General features: G+C 43.0%; 1 protein-coding gene across 6 annotated transcripts in view; it reads left to right on the top strand.

Annotated features, from left to right (window-relative positions):
• RYR2 (ryanodine receptor 2) overlaps positions 1-27,010 on the top strand; it is a 540,637-nt gene that overhangs the window by 256,767 nt on the left and 256,860 nt on the right. For all 6 annotated transcript variants that reach the window (XM_045860807.1, XM_045860777.1, XM_045860769.1 and 3 more), the window contains 4 exons: positions 9,339-9,503; positions 16,893-17,014; positions 19,267-19,450; positions 21,129-21,264. In XM_045860807.1, the coding sequence (XP_045716763.1) occupies positions 9,339-9,503; positions 16,893-17,014; positions 19,267-19,450; positions 21,129-21,264 (607 nt within the window). The remainder of the gene's footprint in view (positions 1-9,338; positions 9,504-16,892; positions 17,015-19,266; positions 19,451-21,128; positions 21,265-27,010) is intronic.

Below are 27,010 nucleotides of genomic sequence, written 5' to 3'. Positions count from 1 at the left end.
GCAATCATGTAATTAAGAAGCATTGAACTTACCGACTGAAATAGAATAAAAGTAGAGTCCCCAATTAAAGATTAAAGTATATATTTAAAAAAAATAAAATGTTTTATATTGTCTACATTTTAGAGAAAATGGTGTAGCTAAACAGTTGGTGATCACAGGCTCTGGTATTTGGTCACAGGCTCTGGTCTTTGAAATAGATGTTGGGTTCACTTAACAGTGTACTTGATTTTTTTTCCCTTAATGCCACTGACAGGCTGAAAATGCTTGTCATATCACTACATATTTTTGTTATATTATTTCCAATGAAAATAATGAATACTTAATTTTTTTGGAAGGCAAAGACTTTTTTAATGTAACATATTTCTTTGATTTTAGGTAGACATTCAGCATGCAATTAATAAATGACTACTGTGTTGCAAATCAAGTTTTCATTATTGATGAAAAACTAAACTTTTCTATGGCAGTTGAAAATACCAATTTTTACCTTGATTCAGGGATATGGCTTTGGAAATTCTGAAGTGAAAATCATCTGTCACGAACCCTTCCATCTACATTGGCTTTCCTTTGCCTACAACCTTGCAAGTCCTCTTTGCTAGTATATTTTTGAAATTCTACAAATCACTGTGATTTTTCTTACTTAAAGTGATAAATGAGACTGGCTTTAAAAACTTACACTCCTAGTTAGTATGGGGAGCATCTCCCTTGGTTGTCATCGATGTCTTGGACAGTGTTGGGGGCACTCAGTTGCCCGTCTGAAATTCAGGGTTTGACAGAAGTCAACAATCATTGGCAACTATACCCATTCAGAATAAGCAGAACAGAGCAGGAAATAGATTATAATATAACCTGTGTTGGTCCTCTTATTTTCCCAGCTTTATTGAGATATAATTGATGCAGCATTGTGGAATTGTAAGATGTACAGTGTGATAATTTGATATACATCTTTATTGCAAAATGATTATGTTGGTCTGCTTTTAAAGAAGACATTTTACATGATGGAGAATTCAGTTTGATTCATGTAGGTTTTCTTGGGCCTATTCTTCACTTCCTCTGCTCCTAGAATTCTCAACCCTCATTTTCAGGTGTGTTGAAATGTCATTTTTAAACATAAGGTAGATCTCGCCAGTCACATATATACTTACCCCAGGATGTAACTTTCCAGCTTAAAATGCCACTAAAATGTTCCTGCCTGGGCGGTTTCCTCCCGTGTTTCCTCTCCCAGGCACCACAAATAGAAACTGCTGCTGCTGAAAAGGTGAAACACCAGACTCAGATAGACCACCAGGGAGACCACAGGGCGCATGGAGCAAGTGCAAAAATAGAAAGGGCAAAACTGTTTTTAGGACATAGTTTTTTTAAAAGTGTGTTATTTTTGTTTGGGATTTTTGTTCTTGGTTCAAAAAATGTTTTGATGCTTTACAAAACACAATAAAATAAGAGTAATGGTTAATTTATGGGCCAAATAATGTGCAAGTACCTTAGCTACATTATCTCATTTAATTCCAGTTCAACTCTATGATGCTTCAATACCATTTCTAATCTTAATTGTGCAGATGAGGAAACTGAGGCTTAGATAAGTTATGTGGCAGATCCAGACTTTAAACCTAAGTAGTAAAACCAAAGCTCTCTTTAATAAGAAAATTAAAGATTTTACAATAATAACAGCAGACGGGAAAGATATGCTGTGTACCTGTGATCTGGTGAGCACCTATTATAGTGGTTCAGTGATTGATTAAATATCTAAAAAGTAAAAGCAAAATAAAGAGCATGTATTTTTCCTACCAAAATAATTATACAAAGTTATCATTAGAGATGAATTTTTATTTAATCAGGGTTAAATTCAAAAGAGATTTTTTTGCAGTAACTCTTTCTCAAGGGATGCTGCTAGCATAATGGAAGATAATGCCAACTTCCAGCCAAGATGGAGGCGTAAGTAGATACACTTTGCCTCCTCACACAACCAAAAGAAGGACAACAACAAATTTAAAAATAAAAAACAACCAGAACTGATAGAAAATCAAACTGTATTGAAGTCCGACAACCAAGGAGTTAAAAAAGAAACATTCATCCAGACCAGTAGGAGGGGCAGAGACAGGCAGCTGTGATGGTGAGGACTCTTGGCAAGGTGGCGGCTGGCTGAATAGACAGTACCATATTTGCATGTGGATAAGCCAGGAGGAACAACTGGGGAGTGAGACAGATCATGCAACCCAGGGTTCCAGTGTGGGGAAATAAAGCCTCAAAACCTCTGGCTGTAAAAACCTGTGGGGGTTGAGGTGGTGGGAAAAGCTTCCAGCCTCATAGGAGAGTTCATTGGAGAGACCCCCTCTACCCCCAGAATCAGCACCAGAAGGGCCCAACTTGCTTGTGTGTAGAGGGGAGAAGTGACTGAAAGTCAGCTGAGAGCCAGGCAAGTAACACTGTTCCCTCTCGAACCCCTCCCCCATATATAGTGATCTGAGTTGCCCCACCCTGGCAAATACCGAAGGCTCCACCCCCTGCTACATAACAGAGGCACTGAGACAAAAAAAAAAAAAATGGCCCAAATGAAAGAACAGATCAAAGCTCCAGAAAAAAATACAACTAAGCAACAAAAAGCCAGCTTATCAGATGCAGAGTTCAAAACACTGGTAATTAATTAGGATGCTCACAGAAATGGTTGAGTATGGTTGCAACATAGAGGAAAAAGTGAAGGCTATGCAAAGCAAAATAAAGGAAAATGTACAGGGAACCAACAGTGAAGGGAAGGAAACTGGGATTCAAATCAATGGTTTGGAGCAGAAGGAAATAAGTAAACATTCAACTGAAACAAAATGAAGAAACAAGAATTCAGAAAAAATCAGGAGAGGCTTAGGAACCTCCAGGACAACTTTAAACATTACAACATCTGAATCATAGGGGTGCCAGAGGGAGAGGAGAAAGAGCAAGAAATTGAAAACTTATTTGAAAAAATAATGAAGGAGACCTTCCTCAATCTGGCAAAGGAAATAGACTTCCAGGAAGTCCAGGAAGCTCAGAGAGTCCCCAAAAGTTGGACCCAAGGAAACACACACCAAGCCATGTCATAATTACATTACTTAAGATTAAAGAGGAGAGAATCTTAAAAGCAGCAAGAGAAAAGGAGACAGTTACCTACAAAGGAGTGCCCATAAAACTCCCAGCTGATTTCTCAAAAGAGACCTTATAGTCAAGAAGGGGCTGGAAAGAAGTATTGGAAGTCATGAAAGGCAAGGACCTACATCCAAGATGGCTCTATCCCGCAAAGCTATCATTTAGAATGGAAGGGCAGATAAGTGCTTCTCAGATAAGGTTAGGTTAAAGGAGTTCATCATCACCAAGCCCACATTATATGAAATGTTAAAGGGATTTATCTAAGAAAAATAAGATAAAAATATGGACAGTAAAATGTCCACAGACTCTCAACTATGAACAACCAAACCTAAAAAAAAAAAAACAAAAACAAAAGTGAACTAAGCAAGCAACTAGAACAGGAACAGAATCACAGAAATGGAGATCATGTGGAGGGTTATCAGCAGGGAAGGGGAAGGGTAGAATGGGGAAAAGGTACAGGGAATAAGTAGCATAAATGGTAGATAGAAAACAGATGGGGGGAGGTTAAGAACAGTATAGGAAATGGAAAAGCCAGAGAACTTTTATGTATGACCCATAGACATGAACTAAGGGGTGGATGGGGGGAGGATTGCCGGTGGGAGAGGGTGCACAGGGCAGGGGGATGGGACAACTGTAACAGCATAATCAATAAAACATATTTAAAAAAAGAAAATAATGCCAACTGTGGTTTTGCAGAAGATATACAAATTCAGTGATAGTTTTTATCCTGATCCTTTTTAATGATAGTAAACCAGAGAGCTAGCTAAAACCTCCATTGGGGAAGATGAGGTGCATCATCAGTCAGAGGTCAACCAGACAAGCAGAGCCTGCACCAGGTATGAAGAAATACTAAGGGGGCCCTGGCCTGGTGTCGCAGTTGGTTACAATGTCATCCCCATATATCAAGGTTGATGGTTCAGTCCCCATTCACGACACATAGAAGAATCAACCAATGAGTGCATAAATAAGTAGAACAACAAATCTCTCTCTCCTTCTCTCTCTCTCCCCTCTTCCCCCTTCCCCTCCCTCCCTCTCATGGACTTGCTTTATGAGATCATGAGGCTATGGAGTCAGCCATGGGGTGAGGGGTTTCGAAAGGCAGGCCAGGGTCAGGATGGAATGCCACAGGTACTGGCTGTATGTGGTCTCTGCAAAGGTCTCTACAAAGGGCTCATCGAGCATCCCTGCCCCAGGATAATCTCCCATTTGATTTGCTCAAGGCCAATTGATTAGGGACCTTAATTACACCTGCACCACTTATTCTCCTTTGCCATGTGAGGTAAGCTAATCACAGGACTGATGTTCTCTGTACTCACTGGCCCAGCCCACACCCAGGGAGAGGGTCACATAGGGTGATGGAGGGTTCCTTGGAAACTCTGCTACTCATTTCACTGCTGCAGAGACCCCCCAGCACAGGAAGTGTCCAAATCCCCTCTCTGCACAAGCCCACCCATCAGTCTGTGAATATTTCTGAGTGCCAGGGGTGAAGAGAGCTGTGTCTGTGTATTTTGCAACTCTTTCCTGGATGGGAAGTAAGTTCTCTGACCCTGTGGCATTTTTAGGTTCATATTTCACAGTGACTGACTATTCTGTACTTCAGTGCGGCACCCAAAAGGAGTGAATGCAGCTTTTTATTGACCTTTGCCTTTCCTCACTTGAACCGTTATTTATTTGTCTGAAGGAGGACTGGCTATTATAAAAACAAAGACTCTAACATCTAAGGAGAAAGACATTTTTTCCCTTCATCCTCTCAGCCACTTGGCAGAATAATTTGAGATTTAAGGATGATTTCATTTAATGCTAGAAGAATCTCCTTGAACTATCTGGTCCATAGAGCAAGGACATAATCCTACAGGACAAGTTTAAATTTATTAGTGAATCTAGCTGGTATCTCCAGTGCCTTTTGTGTCACTTAGGACAGATGTTCAGAAGTGGCTTTGGCTTTGTAATGCACTGGTTTGGTATGTCTAATAGCAAAACATCACTTGTGTGTTTCAGACTGACCCTTTTTTTACTTCTGGAGCCACTTGGATACTCGTAGAAGATCTTATTCCCCCATCATTCATGAGTAGAATTATTTGAATGGTAGGGTAGCTTGTAAACATATTTTTTATGGAAAATTAGAAGGGATATGTGATTGCTTTCCAAACATGCATTTATTCATTTGGCAGAGAGTTTTTGAGAATTTAGCATTTTCAGGCACTGTTCAGGTACTGGGGGCCTGGACCGTTGGGCTGGAGGTAACCAACCATGAGATTGTCAGTCAGTGAGGAAACCAGGCAATTGTTTGAAGAACAATTTCAGTAAAGTGCCAGCGTCTCTCCGATGGTTGAAATGCAGCCCACTCTGTGTGTACATGAAGCAAAGGAGAAAATGTGTGTCTAGCTACAGTTCTCACAGTGAGAATGGTAGTCTTTTTAACAACTGCAGACTGTGTCGGAAAGACCTGCTTTCCCTTGGAGGATTTCTGTGGTTCTTGTGGTTGTTTTAACCAACGGACAGTTAGAGCTGCAGTGTTTTTTAATTTTAATTTTAATTTCATTTCATTTTTAAAAGTATTTTTATTGTTGTTCAAGTACAGTTTTCCTCCTTTTCCCCTATCCCTCCCCACCTCCCTCCCCTGTGTCCACCCCCACCCTTGTTACTGCCCACGTGTCCTTTATACTTATTCCTACAAACCCTTCACCCTTTCCCCCATTATCCCCTCCCCTCTCCCCTCTGGCCACTGCCAGCCTGTTCTCAGTTTCAGTGTCTGGCTATACTTCACTTGCTTGCTTGATTGTTTTATTGATTAGGTTCCTGTTAATGGTGAGATCATACGGTAGAGCAGCAATGTTAAACCTTCGTGCCTGTTAGTGAGGCCTGAGGCAACAGTGAGGGTCTCAGCAGTCCTCGGCTACAGGCAGGAGGTGTGGAGACTACATTTTATGTAGCCTTTCCAGGGAAGTCTCTGCTTGCTGGCAAAACTGCCACGTCAGGGTGCCTGTAGTGGCCATCTGACCTTGAGATTAGAAAACTTCTGTTTACCTGCTTTCAACTTGACCGACTCGGTCTGTGATTGCCATCTGATATTAAAATGATTTAAGTAATTTTATATTTTAATTAATGTTTTCATTTTCTCATTACATTTCATTTTTTATAATTTATATTTCTCAACTGAGATTTCTCCTGTTTATTCATTATGCATATATTTTTCTTTATGCCCTTGTACATATCTTATATTTATATATAATAGTTGTTTCAAAGTCTTTGCCTGCTACCAATTATGAGGTCCTTCTTTGTGTCAGTTTCTGTTGCTTTTTTTTTAGTACAGTCACTTTGTTTAATATTTAGTTCAGATCAGTTTCCTTGTTCCTTGACCTCTCATCTTTGACAGCATTCAGGGTGTCGGAGGCTGTGTGGTGGAGACGGCCTTCTGTTGCGGCTGTCTTCTGAAGGGCGGTTGTGCTTTGGGCAGCCAGCTAACCCCGCTGGGCGGAGCTCCAGCTTTCTCCTGTTCACAGTGGGTCGTGGCTTCTGTTTCTGCTTAGTGGTGTCACCTTCCGTCTCTGTACTGGCCCTCCCTGGAGTGTGTGTGGTTCAGTGGTTAGCAAGAATTGGGGTGGCTTTTATAAGCAGGTCCTGTGGCTACTTCTCTGATTCAGCTTTTCTGGTTGTAGGCTGCTGGGGCCCTAAGTGTGTCCCCTGACTCCTCAGTCACTCTGCCCAGGCTGCGGGTGGTGGGCAGGGCAGCTCGAGTTCAAGGCAGCTCAAGGCAGCATTGCATCAGTCTCCTGGGCACTGTTCCTCTTTAGAGAGGAGACTGTTCTCCAGTTTGTCCCACTCAAGAGCATCCAGATAGGTTTTCAAAAGCATTTTTCTTTGAAAATGTGTCATTATCTATGAGGATTAGTCCAACTAAACTATTCCATTATTGCCCAAAGCTGGAATTCTCAAATGAAAAATAAAATTTAAAAGGTCATTCTGAAACTGAAGGCCTATAGTTTAGATATGGTATCGCTAATACAGAATTCAGGCCATTGCTGCTTGTCTGTTCGGGACACTTAACTTTTAGTGACCCGGGTGAGTTTCTGTTAGACGGCTCACCAGCCACCCACTCCCAGTTCATGTTGTGCTTGTTGTTCTTATTCAAAGGGTCTGGATTATTTCCCCCAGAATTTCTCCTAAGCCTGAGCCACACACATACACACTCAAAAAGCTGAGAAATAAAAGAAGGAAGGCCTGTGTTCTTTCATTTTTTTTCTCACATCACTTTAGCAATTCTTACCTGACTCGAGAGGCAGTCTTCATGAGGTTTCACAGTTAAAACTTCTGATTCACAGTGATGGAGCCACTTCAGTAAAGACAGACTCAGCACAGCTTCACAGTTAGCAACTGTGGCCCTGCAACACACAACCCGCAAGTCTGCAAATAGACTGCAAACTAATTTCCTTGGATAAAGGGGAAGAAAAGTTAGAATCTGAGGAGGTGATGACATTGTATTTCCTCCCAGGATTTAATTTTCCTATTGATAGGGTTGGCGTAAGTAGATTAGTAGTGTATCTTGTTGGATAAAATGAAATTGGAACACTTTGTTATCTGTTGTATTACAGGTACTTGGAATAATGTTTCAAATTATTTGCATAATGGTTAAATCAACTTAATTTATAATTGTATTCATTTTCTTACAGGGCCTTGACCTTAACAATTGCAACTCATTTTAATTTTCAATTGTTGATAGAAAGTTATAATCATTTTGAGTTATTACTAATAGAGTATTCAAATGACAGAATTTTTTGCTCAAATTTTCCTTTTTGTGTAACAGACATGAATTTTACTCAAAAGAAAAATATAATTTAAAAGGTGATGCCCAAACTAAAGGCCCCTAATTTAGATATAGTATAGCTAATACAGAATTAGTAGTAGTTACAACATTATATAGTATAGCTGACACAGGATTAGTAATAGTTACAATATTACATAACTGTTACTAATTTCAAACAACAAACAACCAAAGTCATAAAAGAAACTTAAAGTAGATTTAACAAAGAAAATTCGACCAAGGCGAATAAGAAACCACTAAAAGAGGTATTGCAACCAAAAAATAGTAGATTTTTTTCTGTTATTTTAAGGACTGTGGAAAACTTCATGACAGTGAATTTCATGACAGGAGGTCAGGATGAAGCGTGGGTGGGGGGTGTGGATTAAAAGGGACCTGTTGAATGAGGAATCATTAAAATGCAAGGATTTGAGCCCTGGCTGGTGTGGCTCAGTTGACTGTAGTGTTGTCCCGTGGATGGAAGTGTCATGGGCCAGGTTCTGGTCAAAGCACATGCAGGAAGTACAAGAAGGCAGCCAACTGATGTTCCTGTCATCTCTCTCTCTCTATCCCTCTTTTTCCTTCCCCTCTCTCTCTAAAGCAGTGAAAAAGTCCTTGGGTGAGGGTAAAATATTTTTGTAAATGTAGGGATTTGAAAGACACATTTAGCTGGTACCAGAGTATTGACTACTTCACAGCAGAGGGCATCCAGCCCCTGTGACACTTTAGAGAAAGTCGGAGCTGGAAATTGCTGTATTGGAAGCTGAGCCACAGTAGTCTTGAAGAGTTCTAAAGAAGTCATCGTTAACAGTGGACATCCTTGTTAACAAAACCACCAGCACCATCATTTTTATGGTCAAAATCATTAAAAATTAAGTGTTTACTTTATCCCAGACATTGTGCTGAAAATTTTACATACATTATCTCATTTTTTTCTGGTACTGTGGGGGAGATACTTTTGTTGGCTTTATTTACGGATGAGAAATAGGAGCTGAAATTAACTTGTCCTAAGGTCACAGCGTAGCAAGTGGCAGAGACTGGACTCAGACCTGGATTTGCTGTCCCATGAACCTATGCACTTAAGAACCAATAAAGGAAAAAATAATCTGGAAAGAGTATGAAGCTGGCACTACTCATTTTAAGATCTCTGGTTTGGAGTTTGCCATTGAGCAATGTAAAATTTGATGTTATGCCAAAATAAATTTCTATCCATGTGAATAATTCAAGAAAATGTTACTTATTTTTACAATTTTCTGCTTGATGCTTCAGTAGAGGTTGAACTGTTAGTATAAAATATTCAACCATTATTATTTCTGGGGACTTCAGAGGGCTGAAGTTTTCAAGGAATGTATTTACCACAAGGCCAAGTTCTTTCCATATAAAGTAGTATTTTAAAAGCTTTGCTTAGCCCCTTTTCCTCTCCCCTCAGGAAAAGCTGGACGCGGGGGTGAGGAAAGAAGTCGATGGCATGGGGACCTCTGAGATAAAGTACGGAGACTCGGTCTGCTACATCCAGCACGTGAACACGGGCCTGTGGCTGACCTACCAGGCCGTGGACGTGAAGTCCGTGCGGATGGGGGCCACGCAGCGCAAGGTGAGGTGGTGGGGAGCACCCTGTGCAGCGGGCACCCCTCGGGCCTGCAGTGCTCGCACATGAGGCAGGAGGGGCCTGCTGGCGCTCGTTACCGACGTGCTGGCCACCCGGCCCCGCCACGAGCAGCTCTGGTTGTGCGAGGCGGGCATGGCTGGACATCACCTCACTGATTAAGCCACACAGTGAGGAAATACGCTTCTTTCTGGGTTCTCGCTCACTCTCCCTCCTCCCCTCTGCCCTCTGTGCTGTGGCGGGCCTGCGTTTCTAAAAGGAGACCTGCTCAGGCAGTCGTACCTCCCAGTCCTGCGCTGGCTCTCCTTCGCCAGCCAGACCACAGAGTATTTCTTAGAGATACAAATTCTTGGTTTTATTAAGTGAATTTTCTTTTACCCTGACTTTGTTAAAACTGTTATAAATCAATGATTTATAACAATGATTTATGATGATTGATTTAAATCAATGATTAATCATTTTTGATGTTTATAAATAGACAACTTACACCTTAATTTCCATATTCTTTTTTTCCTTTTTTACTAAAGGTTTTGGGGTGACGTGGGTTAGTAAGATCATGTAGGTTTCAGGTGTACAGTTCTATGATACATGCTCTGTGTATCAAGTTGTGTGTTCATCACCCACAGTCAAATCTTCTGTCACCATGTATTTGACCCTTTACTCTTTACCATCACCCCACTGCCTTCTGTGTGGTAACCACTAGACTGTTGTCTGTGTCTGTGAGGGGTTTTTTTTTTGTCTTGTCTGTTCATTTGTTACCTTCAGTTTTATATTTCACATATGAGTGAAATCACATGGTTCTTGACTTTTCTGTCTTATTTTGCTTAGCATGATATTCTTAAGACCCCTCCATGTTGTCGAGGATGGCAGTATTCCATCTTTTCTTACAGCCCAGTAGTATTCCACAGTGTGTATGCAGGACATCTTCCTCACCCAGTCTTCTATTGAAGGACACTGTGGTGTCTCCATGTCTTGGCCACCATGAATCACGCTGCAGTGAACATAGGGGTGCATGCGTCTCTAGAAATAAATGTCTTAGACTTTCTGGAAGATTGAGCTTTTGGGCAGCGATGCGACACGTTCTTGTCTGCCTATGGCCTGCTCTCTGCTCTGTCCTCCTTTGCTCTGCTGTGGACCCTGGGGGCTTTCCACTTCTCTGGCATGACTCAGCACATTCCCTGCAGGTTCTCCAAAAAAAAAAAAAAGAAAAAAAAAAAGGCAAACAAACAAGACATGAGTTGTGCACATCTGTGCCTGTGCATACACTGTTTTTTCTGTTTCAGATATCATTTAAACTTTGTTTTCTCCACCCAATTCCTATTTCTTCTCCAGAGATTAGGTTAAAAATCAATCCTAGAAGTTCTTCCTGACTCTCAGCTTATCCCCTATGCCTACCTTCCTTTGTGCTCTCATAATATTTGTGCATAATTTATTAAATTTTATATTGTCCTTGTGCCATTTTATTTGTTAAGCTACATGTCTCCTAGTTTGTGAGTTCCCTTAGGGAAACTATGTAGTACTAAATTGTCCACATTTCGTATTTTTATACCAACATATAACAGTGCACAGAACCAAATAACAAGACACATGTTATTTCTACACGTGAGACCTGGGAAAGGAATTCTGCAGTGGGGGAGAAACTTACTTTCAGTAGACTTGTCACAGCAGACACACATTCCAGTGTAGGTTGTTCAGTGTTAACTACAGTCTGTTTGGAGTGACCACAGCCGGTTTTAATGAAGCTGACAGCCGAGTCTGTTCTGATGGGGCTGAACTTCAGTGCATCCCTCTCTTGCCGTGCTCAGAGTGTCAGATAAGATCCCGGGGCAGCTGTCCTGTAGCCCAGCCCCACTGGGTTATCACCATTACCTGTGGCCAAATTTTGCAGGTAAAATTTATATGCACTGACATGTAAAAAAATTAACTGTGTACTTTTGACAATTGGATACATTTGTGTGACCCACACACATCACAACATGGACCATTTCCTTATTGCTTAGAAAATTGCTCATCATGCCTTCCTGGGTTATCCCTGCCTCCCCTCTATAGGGGCATCCACTTTCACGACCTTTCCCTCGTGGGTTAGTTTTGCCTGATAGAAAGCATCATGCACAGGAAACCACTCGCACCCTCCCGTCGGTACATGGCTTCTTTCACTGGGCAAAGTGCCTCTGACTTTTGTTCTGTTGTTGCATGCCGGGATCTGAAGAGTTGAAGCTACTTTTTTAAGGTCTTCAGAAGTCAGAGAGCCGAGAGTTAAGGGAAGTTCAGGTAGTTCACTGTCAAGGAGGGGGGAGGCAAAAAGGAAAAGGCATGACGATGGTGACTGGCTTATAAATGCCTCCCTTGCCAGACTCTGGGCCCGCGAGCCACAGCCTTGTTTTCTGTGTTCTCCACATCTAGCATGGCTTCTGGATTGGAGTGGTGCACAGCCAGCATTTCTCAATGAAAACATGCATTTTCAAGAGTGTAGTTCCAGTTGAGTTGATAAGGTCCCACCTGTGCCTGTCTGCTTGGTCTCCACCTGTGTTAGCGTTGCAGTATTTGGGACCACACATACTGCAATAGCATCTGGAAGGTGGAAAGCTAGTGTCCACATTGTGACAAGAGAGTCTGGTTGGGCTTCCAAGCAAATTTCCATTTTGATAATGATATTTGGCCATGATCTATCTGATTTAGCAGATGCTTATCTTTTTTCTAAATATTTTGTTTAGAAAAATTTCAAGCATACAAAAAATTGGAAAACTAATCGGTAGACATGTATGCATCCTTGAATTAGATTCAACAGTTATTAATAGTTTGCAGTAGCCACTTTCTTTCCCTGCATCCCTCCCATCTTCCCTTTCTTTCTCTGTATGATGTGTGTGTGTATGTGTATACGTGTGCATTGCACGCACAGGTATACACTCATCCACACACACATCCACACACACCCCACAATACCACTCATGTACTTAATCATGGAGAATTCCATGACATCATCTAATACCCTGTTCATATTTCTGTAGTTCCGAGAATGTCTTCTTCAGCTTATTTTAAACTAAGATCCAGTCAAGATTTGTACATGTATTTATTTATATGCCTCCTCAGTTTCCTTTAATCTGGAGTAGCTCATCACCTTTGTCCCATGCCACTGAGTTTTTGCGGATCCAAGCCTATGACAGACTGGCCCACGTTCCAGTTGTGTTTGCCCATTTTGTCCCCGTTGCCTGGGGTCCTTGCAAGTGCCATAACTTGGAGTCCCAGGCTCAGGGCGCCCCTGCTCAAGTCAGTCGCCCTTGTCCACGTGTGGCTATTTGGTGCTTGGGTGCGGCTAACATTACAGGTACTGAATTTTAGTTTTAATTTTACTTAATTTAAATGTGAGAACTTATACCTGAGTAAGGTATTTGAAAACTTTTATACATGTTTGTAACAACTTAGGCATGTGATGGTCCTTTTTCAACTATGTAAATGTCATGGATTCTGAAATAAGTCAGGTGTTTTCAATAATAAATTGGTATCCAAAACAAGATAGTCTATAAATATAAAATACACTCTGGATTTTGAAGACAAAGAATGATAAAAGTGAATTTAAAATATCCCATTAACAAGTCTGTATGTTTATTACATGTTGAAATAGTAACATTTTAGATTATTAGGTGAAATCAAGTATATTATTTAAAATAATTTTACCTTTTTAAAAAAAACTCTTACTAATATGGGTTCTGGAAAATTCAAAGCTACATATTTTAAAAACACCTCCTGCCTCCCACATCTCCCCCCAGTCGCTGCCCCTCGCAAGGACAAACACTGTCGTCGCTGCTGAGGCTGGAGATGAGTTTTGTTGTTGGGCTTTTCATTTTATTGTGTTGACAGTGGTTTTATTGGCTTTTCCGCACTGCATGCCATGTTGTTAAACATGATATTTACCAGAAAGGTAAGTGTTCAAACAGATTTCACAAATTGTAAAGAACTGAAAGAAGGAAAACAAAGGAAAAGTTTTTTTCAGATATTAATTTATTAAGCAGTCTTGTCTAGTACCACATTTTCCTTACAGCTTTTATTAAAGGTTCCAAATATGATACATAGTTACAGGAGAAATACAAGCATAAATGGTAACATGTAGACACATTTTTTTAAAAGATAGAAATAAATTTCAATCAGAAAAATCACTTTGGGTGTTATTTCTCATTTGATATACTTAAATTTACCATTAAGTCTTTTACCAAAAAGAAGACTTAAATAATCATCTTTTACATTTTTTTTCTCTTTACTCTTTGGGTGAATTTTTAAAACCACATATCATATGATATACTTTTAATTATAAATTTAAGTAGTTGAAAATAAAATGTTTTTTTTTTACTGTAAATATTTTAAACCAAACTCTATATACATCTTTTAAATATGTTATATGAGAACTAAATACAAGGTTCCCACAATTTCCTTCTTTCGTTCTGTTGAATCGCACAAGCAGTGAGCCCAGATGGTTCTGCCTCCCGAGCGAACCTCATATCCATTCCCTGGGCCCCCTGTACGCGGCTGGACCGGCCTCCAGCGCGTCTGTGGGCAGGGCACACACAGCCTCTTCTCCAGTCTCCCGACCTTGGTCTCCTGGTCCCTGCAGCCCGGACTCCTTTCCTCATCTCACTCTTCAGTCTGTGGCAGCAATGCCAGGATTCTTACTGGTCCTCCTCGGTCTTCTTCCTTAGCTGTGGGTCGAAGCCACCACGGGACTTACCTTCTCTGTCATGGGCCGACAGAGAGCTGCCTTTGAGAAAAGTTTCCCATGGGTGCTGAGAATCTGAGCAGTGTCGTTTAAGTTGGTGAAGGACCGTGGGAAACAGACTTTCTAGGCCATAGAAGAGAGAATGTACCATAGTTAAAATCTCGCCTGTAAACTTACACTACTAGAGCCGTCCATCTACTCAGTCTTTGTTGGGGGACTTCTGTGAGGCCCTGACATCCCAGGACTTCCCAATCTAGATTCCCAGTTAGCCAGATCTCCCAGTTGGCTAGGGTCTTCAAACCCTGAATTTTAAAGAAAAGTACATAGTCCTGGCCGGTGTGGCTCAGTTGGTTGGAACATCATCCTGTAGACTGAAAGGTCATCAGGATGTAGAATCAAGGGTCAGGGTTTGATTCCCTGTCAGGGCACATACTGAGGTTGTGGGTTTGATCCTAGGTCGGGGCACTTTCAAGAAGGCAACTGATTTGTTTTTCTCTCACATCAGTGTCTTTGTCTCTGTATCTCTCTTTTGCTCTCTCTCTCTCAAATGTCCTCAGTTTAGGATTATAAATAAAAAGAAAAGCATGTTGGTGCTATCTTTGCCAACCTTTACATTTTGAAACTGTTTTTCTGTTGTTGTTTCATATGAATAAAAACTTGGTTAATCTGAATCACTATTCAGAGTTCTTACGCATCCCACTTCGTGTTTTGCTAAAGCAGTATAAATTCACTCTGTGCAGAGTGACGCACAGAACACATTGGGGGTTCACAGTATGTAACTTTTATGCTGCATTGCTTTTTAAATGCATGTGTCTCCCAGGTCATTGGATAAGTGCACTCTGGTCTTTTTAAAAGGGAGGGGGAAATCATTTTCCCTTTCAGTCTGTGTGCTTCCCACCTGTCAGATTCTTCTCTAGGAACACATGGTGTCCTTGTCCTCACCACCGGGGTCCCCTTCCCTTCAGAACTCCCACCTGTCTTTCCTTGTCTCTGCAGCCTGCGTCTCCAGTGTGTCTGCCACGTGACTCACTTTGTTTTCGTTGGTGCTGTTCTGTGCATTCAGTTTATGTCATACCTTTGAAATTTGGGTTTTCTTGTAGTGCTGCATCATCTCCCCAGCTCACTTTCCGTCTCAGCGTGCTGTCTTCTCGTCGGTTCTGGTTGTTCCCCTCAGCGTGTGTCTCTGTGGATTTTTAGTTTCATGAAAGTCAAACCATCTTGGGTTTTGTGGACAATTGAGGAAGTTTGTATATTTTAGTAGTTTCCTGCTATGCCTATTTTACTTAGAATTTTAAAAAACTAGGAATTAGTGCTGTAGTTTGTCAATTAAAATGCCTTAGTGTCCTTTAATTTGTTGATAATAAGTTAATAGACATCATGATATTGAAGAATCCTTAAATTAATAGACTAAACCCTATCTGGTTATAGGGTTATTATTCTTTTGAAATCCTACTACATCTATTCATATTTTATTTAGAATTATTACATATATTCACAGGTAAAATTAATCTTTGTTTATTGATCCAGAGATTTGAATTTCATACAGTTCTCATGTGTGGTGACACTTTCTTGGTTTTTCAACCATTTAAATATAAAAACAATTTTTAGCTTACAGCCTTCACAAAAATAGGCAATAGGGCTGACTTCCGGTGAAGACAAAGGTACCATTCAGAGTTCATCGGAACTCACTCGTGAAACTGTCTTGTCCTAGCATTCTTGAAGTAGTAGATCTTCAGTTTCCTTTGCAAGCTCTTTCAAGTAAAGTGATCTCATCAGATTTTCCACTTAGGTGGGGGGTTCAATGAGTCTGGGTTCTCTAGGAAGCACCCCATTTCCGTGGGCCATTCAGTTACATTTGTGTTTTACTTTTGTTTTTAGTCTTTATTGTGTTTCATCCCCATGGAAGTCCACACAGGACCCTCTTATTATAATCTTATGAAGTTAATGTCTTTTGTATCTTATATATTATTCTCTGTGTTTTTGCTTTCTTTTTATTTTATTTTTAGCCTGGTTTGTGAGAGGTTTTCCTATTTTGCTTATTTTTTTAAGGAATCAAATTTTGGGTGGGCGGGGCTGTTGTGAGGAGAGGGCAGGAGGGGAACTCCACGGAGAGCTGAAGGTGCTGTGATGTTCTCTTCCTTGCTCCGAGTGTCCTTTCCACAGCATGTTCACTGTGGAACATTCAGCTCCTCACTGGAGATTTTGGCATGTTCTCTCTCCTCATGTCATGCTTTCCTATGTTTAAAAACAAAACCCCTAACAGAGAACTAATAAAGCAAGAATGCATGCCTCAGAAACGTTGCTCAGACTTACTAACCAGTCTGTGTACAAAACTGTTGTGCCAGTGGTGTCACTGAATGTGGTCCCTTCGCTGCTTCAGGCAGAGTTTGTCCAATGCGGGTTGGTGACTGAACGTGGTCTTTCAAGAACTGTGCGTGTTTGAATCAGCTCCGTGTGACAACTGACTCGTTCTTCCAGACTGTCACGGAGTGACCACAGGGTGGTCTGGGGCCTGTGTGTGCTGTTCCACCTTCCACACAGCAGTCCCCAGTCCCCCTGCCTGTCTTGGTTCTGTGTGTGGTTGCGCACTAAGGTGCGCATCTGCTTCACCCCGCTTGGAGAAGGGACGCTGGTGTGACGGCGCCGTCTCTGCTTCCTCTCCCTCGCAGGCAATCATGCACCATGAGGGCCACATGGACGATGGCATCAGTCTGTCCCGCTCGCAGCACGAGGAGTCGCGGACGGCGCGTGTCATCCGCAGCACCGTCTTCCTGTTCAATCGGTTCATCAGGTGCGTTTTCTTGGGTCCCGGGGCTGTTCGACATTCTTCCTCGGTTTCCCTGTTGGACTTACAAATAAACAATCTGAAGTACACTACACTGGTAAATCTCACCCAGTTTGGAAAAGCACCAGTTAGGTGATTTTATGTCTTCCATTTAAATTTACTTTTCAAAAAGAAATGTGCTTTTAGAAATTGTGTGTGTAAATTGTTATTAGCTAAAGGTAAGGATTATTCTGTGACATACCCTTGGTCTGGACTTATTTCCCTCCCTTTTACCCTAAGGTCACACTTTGTGAGTTTTGAGCTGTATTAAAAAATAAAGTGAGTCTTGTAATGACAAAGTTGACCCACCTAATTATGGAAAAATCAAGTATCTAGAAGCTAACCGAAGCTTGCGTACAAAGTGTTTCTGGTAACGTTAGACCAGCACAGACTGTGCTTGTGCTGAGTATCATGTATCTCTTCAAACTTCATTGGTTCGATGGGAAAAATTTGCGTGTGTGTGTACACAGAAATATATTTATACTTAAAGCTGTTGTTTAAGGTTGCATTTATTTGAGAATTGTGAAAATGGGTATACTTGTCATATTTGCTGACTAAATTTTTTCATCCTTTTTTGTGATTTACTCTATTATTTGTTAATACTTGATTAGATTACTATGATGTTGTTAAAAGACTTTAATTTCCTGTCATCTTATATAAATTGCAAATATTTCCCTAATTTATAGGTTTGAAAAAGAATTTTAAAATGCTTATTTTAATAGCAGTTTACCCAACAAATCACATTTCGTGTAGAGGTTCTAAACCTAGCATAATTAATAGTTTTAGAGTCTTAGAGAGCATTTGTCTGTTAAGAGGCTTCTCCTGGAAATTAACTGAACAGGTATGTTTCTAACAGCAGATAGGCACTCTTTAATAACCCAGAAATGGTGTTTCCTCTTGTTTTTTCTAGGTCTGCAAGTGTAGGCATTGCATTTGAATCCCTTGTGAGTGATTCAGTTCACTGTGATGAGAGTTGAGTCTGACTGTGCTGTAAATAAGCATATATGATTCAAATAGAGTTCTGAGTGAATAGGATAAAACATCTTAGAACAGAATTATTTTCATTGGAAATGAATTTTCATTTTAAAAGAAATAATTTTTTTCTGCAAAGTCATTTCTGTTGCTTTGGGACATAGAAAGCTCATGGACATGATAACACTAGGTGATAGGTGAATGCCATTTATGTAAATGGTTTGGAATTTCAGAATAATCAGGCACTGTTACTATTTCTACTATATATGAAACTGAAGTCAAATATTCCAAAATTGCTAGTAACTTTATATAAATAATGATGCATTTTAACTAATAATTTTTAGTATTGTAGCATTCCAAGATAAGCTAATTCTCAGTTATAAGGCTTTTATTGTTTTCTAAAATGTGATTTCCAATCTAGTCAGATAACTAGCCAGAGACATTTCCCTGGAATAAAATATTGCCACACACTTTTGCTGATGTAGACAGTAGGAAAGGAAGTATATTTTTCCTTTATGGATTAAGTTTTGCATTAAGTACATGCATTAAGTTTTGTCATGACTAATGTAAGTGTTACTATATTAAGTATAAGCATTCTCTCATTCTTTTTGTTATCTGTTAAGTATTTTTCGTAGACTTTTTATTTTGGAATAATACTGATTTATAAATGATGAAAATTCTTTGTAGAAATATTCAAAGCTTTGAGTGTGAAAATTTAGGATCTCAGAAAGCTCGACAGATCAACACATTTACGTGCCTCTGTTTTTCTTCAAGGGCTAGAACATGCAACATGATGTCGTTTCTTCTTTTGTGGTCGAAGTCTAGTTAATATCTTTTAAAGTTATTAACATAAAGTACATGCCTGTTTTGCCTGTGTTTACAAAAATAAGTTCATGTTCTTTATCTCTGTTACAATTCTTTCAGATAAGAGAAAATCACTTACAATATTGTTTCCTGATTAATAAGTGAATTTTGTGAGTTAATGTATTTTCATTCCTGAATGTAATACATTCAGGATTTTCTCTAGATATGTTTTTAATATAACAGTATGCATTCATGAAAGAATACACTGTTTCCCATTTGAATATACCAATTACTGCTCAAGGAAACCTAGAGCCGCTCTTGTGTGTTCTTTTTATGTTGGTGTTGTGGTGCCAGGAGTGAGTAAAGCTTTAGTCACCTGTAAACTAAAATAATGCAGAAGCCTGTGGGTCGCTGCCTAGAGAAATGGTCGCTGTTGATTTCAGGGGCCTGGATGCTCTCAGCAGGAAGGTGAGGTCGGCACCAGGGGACTTGCCCATAGAGTCCGTCAGCCTGAGCCTTCGGGACCTGATTGGCTACCTGCACCCGCCAGATGAACACCTGGACCACGAGGACAAGCAGAACAGGCTGAGAGCCCTGAAGAACCGGCAGAATCTCTTCCAGGAGGAGGTGAGCTTCTCAGGCCCATGGCTGCTCTGCTGTCTTCCGGGAAAAGCAGTCCTGGCAGGACATTCTCTGGTGCCAAGTGCTTTGTGACCTGGAGCAGCAGGGTGCCGCGGGGCTCGAGGAAACCAGGCCTTGGAGAGCCTGCAGTTCCTGTCCTGCCCCTCAGTGTTTAGGGAACTGGTCAGGCCCCCGGCAAAGCACACAGCCTTTCACTGTCTCCTCGGCCCTCCTGCCACACGGAGCATGTGCCGTACTCTTTATGCATAGAAGCAGGCTCTTCACATGTGTACATGAACACAGGTCTGCAAAGCACGAGGGTTTTCTAACTGCGCAGCAGCTCCTTGGGGCTCCGTGGCGCTGCCTCGGGAGCCGCAGGGAGCTTGTGTTGGGGGCGGAAGCTGTCGGTAAAGGGCCACCAGAGACAGAGCGCCAGCCCCATGCCTGGAGGCAGTGACCCCACTCCTTCCTGTTGTTTGTTTCTGTCCATGGCTAATGTCACAAAACTGCTGCTGCCTCAAAGTGCTCAGGCACCTTCTTTTTAAAAAATCTCTCATGTAAGACAATCTGGATGGAGACTAGAGACATTTTTAGGTTCATGGTGCCTCTTAAATTCTCGATGTGAAACAAGTTAATTTGATTAGTCAGTTCTTTATAGCTCTGCCTTTCATGTGCTTTGCCTCATTTTGGCAATCTTGATCTAGCAATAATAATAAAAGCATAATTTCAAAGTTAGACTATACCTTACGAAATTCTGTAGTGAACTTTTATTTGATTTAAAGATACATTTTCATGAGCTTTTCTTTAATTAATTAGGTCTTCAATCTTATATTAAATTGATGATGATGATGCTGATGCCGCTCCTGAGAGTGAGGATCTGGTTATGTAGGAGGGGGAGAAAAGTATTTTCCTCAGCTAGTCACAGGTGCATTGGCTGAGGCCTTGCAGACCGATGCACCAAAGACAGATGTCCTGGAGGAAGACAGATAAAAGTTCAACAGCAGGGGCCCCGAGCACACACATACAGGGGCACCCGGTGATGACTGCCGCACGGGAGTGGTTAGCACTTGGGCTCATGCAGAGGAGCGAGCACATGGAGAAGTGGTACGAAGGCAAAGGAAAGGGGCTCGGAGCTTCTGGGGGCAGCACGGTGTGGGAAGTGGGGAGCGTGAGAGTGGTGAGTGAAAGCCGTTCCATGGCAGTGCTCAGTGCGGGGGCTGATGCATCGGCCTTGTCTCTCAGATGAAGCCACCCTGCCCGTCCTGGCTCAGAGGAGGAGGAAGGGCCGGGGGTTGCTCTTGTGTCTGCCTTTTCCTCAGTCGCCTTCAGCTCCAGTGAGTCCTATGCCAAAGTGCCGTATGTGGGTGGCATACTCAGCACCCCTTTACTTCCAGTAGAATATTGTTGTGACTGAGTCACTAATCTATTAAATATTGCAAATATAAGTATGAAACCAGTATTTTTATATTGCTCTTCTGCTTCTATTTGGGAACAGCGGCTAGAACTTAAAAACCGCTTACTTCAGTTGCTGTAGGAACATTTTGTTTCACGGGCAGGTGTGTCACTTCTTGTTTTTCCAGTACACGATCTCAGCTTTCTCAGTGAGTGACAGATGCACTTCCAGCCAGGCTTTCCATGTGAGCGCCCACCCACGGTTTCTGACAGTGTCCCTTCTGACCCGCAGGGGATGATCAGCCTCGTGCTGCAGTGCGTGGACAGGCTGCACGTCTACAGCAGCGCGGCCCACTTCGCTGACGTCGCCGGGAGAGAGGCTGGCGCGTCCTGGAAGTCGATCCTGAATTCTCTGTATGAGTTGCTGGGTAAGGCGGGTGACGGGTGTTCGGGGCAGCTGCTCCTGTCTGTTCCAGAGGATCACAGAGCGCTTTCCCTCGGTTTCCCTCAACTTGCTTCCCGTTGAGGCCGCCAGCTGGTCCCTTGGCTGCACCGAGCCCAGTGGTGTTCCGTGTTTCAGCCCATCTCAGGTGGGAACATGCCTGTGGTTAAAGGGGGGCCATTGAGGGGAGTTTGTAGGGAGGCTCAGGGGGGTGAGCATTAAATGTTTCCTTTTGAATCTGAAGTGAGTCCTCCAAAGCCCCTGGGACACCCCCATCCCACCTCATCAGGGATCCCCCAGTCTGTCCCTCTCACTGGCCTGGGATGTGCATTTGCAGTCCCACGCGTGCTTGGCAGACACTAGTGGCCCTGGCTGTGGTGGGCACTGCGCTCCGCGGGGCTCTAGGGGCACTGTGCAGCCGTGGGCCTGCGTCCTGATTGTCCTGGACGCTTGGTGCAGCCTCTGTTGTCTGTCCGGTGTCAAGAACCTTGAAGGCTGTGAGCTCTCTCCCCTTGCAAGCTGGTGGGTTAGCCTGCAGTGAGGGTAAAGATGAATGGTTTATTTCTCCCAGAAATGGACGTAGCCAGAACATCGGCAGTTTTGGTGCCAATTTTTCAAGCCAGTGTTCATTTCTGAGACAAACTAGATGCTTTAGGTAAAGAAGAGCCTTGTCTGTGTGCGTTTGAGGGCAGAAAGGGGTATTTGCAGAGAGAACATTGTGGTGGTAGATGCGCACATATAATACACATTTAATCTCTGTTTCACATCAGCTCTCTCTGTTTCACATCAGCTCTTTTCATAATCTGTTTTCTGGTTTGATTGTTGATGGAAACATGGCTGGAATGTGACTTCTCAGTGACTCATGGAGGAAACGCAGTTTGCTTCATAGTTCCCCAGGCTGAAGTGTCCACCCCCCACCCGTTCTCTGAACACAGAGTCGCAGTCTGTACACCCGAGTCCTTCCCGTCAGGTGTGGCGCAGGTGCGCAGTACACACCTGGCGTGCAAACACTTGAGCTCTCTCTGATCGTGGGAGGTTGCTGGGCTCCTGGTTGGTCTGAGCTCTACTCCTCTCCACCAGGCTTCACTGCAGACTTCCAGGGTCCGCCCTCACTTCCTCGGGAATTTTAGAAGACTCTGCTATCTGGCACATGCTTCTCGTCCTGGCCTTTGGATGCCGGTGGCCCCTTGTCTGGACTGTGCCTGGCTTTGCACCTGTGCCCTCACTCACTCCGACTCCCGTCCTTTCCTCTGACCCAGGGCTGTTCATGTTCCTGGAGCACCTGGGGACACTTCTGTATAGAGTTCGTGTATTTATAGTAAAATATGTGAATATACGAAGTATTCCTTTTTTAAATATATAAATATATATATGTATATTTCCTTAATTATATATATCCCATTTGGTTAAGAAAGGATTTGAGACAGCTGTTACTTAAAATGGACACATAGCTCTGGCTGGGTGCCTCTGCTGGCTGGGGGGTTGTCCCACACAGCAGACGCTCCTGCGGGTTCCTACCGGCCAGGGCACGCACAGGAGGCGGTCAGTTGATGTTCCATATTCTCTCTGTCTTTCTCTTCCCCTCACCCTGCCCCTCATTTTTCTCTCTCTAAAATCAATAAACATATCCTCAGGTGAGGATTAAAAAGTTATAGAATTGACATAATTAGAACCTTGTAATACTCTGGTATTTAAAGAAGGTAACAATAACAACCATAAATGTCACTGAAAACACAGTGATTCAAGCACAGGCCTGCTTTGTGGCTTTTAAACTGTTTTATGGAACAAGACGTACTTCACAAACACTCTCTCTCTCTCACTCTTAACCTGTATGTTTCCGCATTGCTCCTCCTGAGAGGGTTTTGGTTAATCCCCCACGTGTGTGTTATGATATCTCTTCGGGAACTTCCTCCTCCCTCTGGTCTTTTTCCCCAAGTGTCTTGCCTCTTCATTCCTTGCACGGCCGCCCACGGGGCATCCTGTGTCCCAGACTGTGTCCTGTTGAGAGGATGCAGCTTGGTGTCCAGTGCATCCAGGTTTGAAGAGAAGCTTGGTCTGCTCAGCACAGACTGACTGAGCGTGGGCCGCGGGAGCTGCCCCGATCTGTGCAGAAGGGACACAGATCGTGACTGATGGCACGTGATGACTGGTGGCCGTGACCGATGGCATGACGACAGAGCCAGCCACGGTGTTGTGTGCGCACTTGACCGCCTCCTCGTCTTACTGCGAGTTACTGGGCAGTCACAGCGAGAAGTGATTAGTGGCGGACTGAGAAGTCTGACTGCAGAAGATGAACACTTGTGGTGCCGTCGTTACAAAGTGAAAAACAGATGAAAGTCAGGTGAAACGGGCAATCTACATGAAAGAGAAAGCCTAGTTTTGGTAACACATTGGGTTTCCACACATCCATAAGGAAGGGAAATACCATCTAATAGAAAAACAGACAAAGCATGGAGATAAGTAGTTCCCAGAAAATAAATGAAATAAAAGATTCTCAACATGGCAAACATAAAGAACTGTAAATTAAACTAGTAAATGAGGGCCCCATTGTACTTACTGTATTGGCACAGACGGAACTTTGAAAATATCCCCTCACTGAGGGACACGTGTTCTGGAGATGTGTGTGTACAGGTGACCAGGGTGTCTACTGCAAGACTGTCTGCAAACAACATGAAATTGAAAACCACTTTTCTGTCAGCAGGGGGTTGGTCACATAACTGATAGCCCACCTAGGTGGTGTGATGCTGTGTTATCACTGAAGATTGAGATAAATGTATCATTTGGAAGGTTGTTTGAAATGGGCTAGTTTGCTGAATTTTTAGTGTGACAACCTAGGATGTGGTACTAAGTGAAAAAAGAAGCAAGCTGCTCCCTGTATGCTGAGTAAGAGTCCAGTTGCGTACAATTAAAATATGCAGAGAAAGGCATATTCTTGAATATTCACTGGGAATTTCTAGGATGCATAGAAAACTTCTAGGTGGCTGTTTCTTATGAGAGAGGTGTTCTACTCTGTGTGATCTTAATCTGTTTACATGTGCTGGTTTTATAATTGGCAAAAGCAGTTAACATAAATGTATAATGAGAGTTGGTGATGGAAGGAAAGCTAACCTACTAACTCCAGTGCAGGGAAAAGCAGGGTGTTTATATCCAGTGCACGTGATGGGCAAGGCAGTTGAATGGTGGTGGTTTCTGGTGAGTTAGATTGTGGGAGATTTTGTTAAACGTGCTTTTGACTAGTCCTGATTTTTTTTTTATTTAGTGAATACTGATTTCATGATTAGAAAAAGATAAATGAATAAAGTCTTTAGCTGACATAAAAACCACCTGACTTTATCGAAGTCAGCATAATCATCATATTGGCAGCTGAGTCTGGAAGTCTCGGATCTGCATCAATAATCAGAGTTCAATAAAGCGTTTATATCGCACTGTCCTTCACTCAGCCATCAACAGTTTGGTTCAAATATCATTGGCTCCAAATTTGGAAAGCCTCCTGCCGATTCTTCCAAACGGGGAGACAGTGGACTCTCTCTGGGGTTAAGTATGAAACAAGGCACCTTCCTTTTTTTCTTTCTGTGGGTTCGTTTGGCGTGGTGAAAAGGGAGGAGGTGGGAATGGTAATCTGTAGCAATTTTTAAAATTTGACATGAGTGTGTTAATATGTACTTTCGGTAGAGTGACAGATTTATGTTTGGATTTGAGATGTGCGAGCCTCCCCCGGAGGACGGAGGAGCTCCGACCCCATGCTGGGGGTTGGAGTGCGGTTGAGCCACCCCACTGCGGCTCGGCCACACCAGTCTTCAGTGGGAACCTGCAGCCCAGCTGCTCTTCAAAGATTCCTATGGAACGGCTCTTCAGCAAACTGTCTCTGTAACACTGTTTTATGAGGATTCAGAGTGTGAAACAAACCGGGTAGACTGCTGTTTTTTAGTGTGCCAGAAGTCCACAGTTCCCGAGTCCTTGAAGACTGAGCAAGGGGAGAGCAGCTGAGGGTTTTACATGTCCAGCTTACTCCCAGGGCCACGGGGAGGCAGGTCTTCCTGGACACGGAGGCCCTGGGGGCAGGGGCAGAGACGGGCCCTGGCCACAGACATGCTCCTGTCAGCAGTTGTTCTGCCTTCGTGCACACAGGTATTTTCTGTCTTGTTCTCCAGGGAATCCTGGAAGGGCATTTTTATAAACAAGACACAGTATTTTTTCTCCACCTTGGTAATAATCTTAACTATAAAATGACGAAAGCATTAATATTTTAAATGGAAATTTGGTTTATAACCAATTTGTGAGATAGCTACTTTCTTTACCTGCTTCTACACTACCAGGGCCCCTCCCCACCTCCCCATCTCTCCTGGGTGGGGGACTCAAGCAGGAGGAGGTTGTGGGGGCAGCCTCGCCCCGATTGGAGCTCCGGCTGCGGAGTCAAAGCCGCCCAGCTTCACCATCTCCTCCTGTGACAGGCACATGCCGTGGTCTCTTCCTGCCTTCTCCAGATCAGGGGGTTGGGAGGAGGGAAAACCACCTTCCCTGGGCCTGGGGCCATCATCCCTGAGGACCTGTCAGTGGCTGAGAGCCGGCCTTCTCTGGAGGGACGTGTGTCCCATCCCTGTCCCTGTGATGGCGACTGCGATTCCTCTGTGTTTGCCTGAGCGTTTCCACAGGGAGGACACACTGTGAGGCACGGGGTGGCAGCTCTTTGTGTCTCCAGGGCCGGTCAGCCAGCACTTGAAGAGTATTTCAGGGTTTAGCTTGCTTGTCCTGTATTGAGGAAGGAGAGGACCTCTGTCTGGAGTTTGTCCCTGTGCCCCAAGGCACCATGGAAATGTCTGTGCTCCTTAGGAATGACGGCAGCACTCTGAGACGTCTGACAGCAGTTGTCATTGAGCTTCCCTCTGGGGCCTGTGCATTCTGGGGGCTCCCTGCTCGCACCTGCATAACTCTCCACTGTCTTCTGCTGCTCCTCTAAGGTCACAGAGTATCTCCTCCTCACAGGCCCATGCAGACTTAAGTTCTTCCTGTGTGTGACTCTTTTTCCCTCCTAGCTGTTTGGAATAAGAAATTCACCCTTTTTTTTTCTTTTCTTTTTTAAGATATTTATTTATTTATTTATTTCATTTTATTTATAGAGAGAGGGGAAGGAAGGGAGAAAGAGAGGGAGAGAAACGTCGATGTTCCAGAGAAACATCGATTGCTTGCCTCTTGCATGTCCCCAGCTGAGCACTTGGCTTGCAACCCAGGCCTGTGCCTTGCCCGGCAATTGAACCAGTGACCTTTTGGTCTGCAGGACAGCACCCATCCCACTGAGCCATGCCGGTAGGACAGAAATCTCCCCTTCAGACAAAAGGAGAGACACCAACCCTTATCCCTGCCCTCAAAGTCCTGTTTCCATCCCAGGCACTTAGCAGGGTTTATTTCTCCAAAGGCAGCTCACGTTTTCTGAGAAATGTTCTGGAAAAACAATTTCCCCATGCTATGCATGTACTTCTATTGAGCATAAACACTTACTTCACGAAAGTGGAATCACACTGTCCGCTTTCACTCAGAGTGTTGTGTTCACTGCCATCTCCACTGCGGGCAGCTGTTGTCGGCAGGGACTGGGAGCCTCTCAGCCTGGTGGGTGAGACCACCCAGCTGTGGGGCTGTCGTCACTTCCTGGGTCCACACGCAGGCTGTCCCAGCATTCGCTATCAGAAACAGTGGTGTGATGAACTTCCTTGTTTTTCTCTTACACTTCCCCATTG

This window comes from Phyllostomus hastatus, unplaced genomic scaffold, assembly GCF_019186645.2.
Source record: "Phyllostomus hastatus isolate PE091 unplaced genomic scaffold, TTU_PhHast_1.1 phas_contig_148, whole genome shotgun sequence".
Taxonomy (NCBI): Eukaryota; Metazoa; Chordata; class Mammalia; order Chiroptera; family Phyllostomidae; genus Phyllostomus; species Phyllostomus hastatus.
This window is presented reverse-complemented; position numbering and strand designations above follow the sequence as displayed.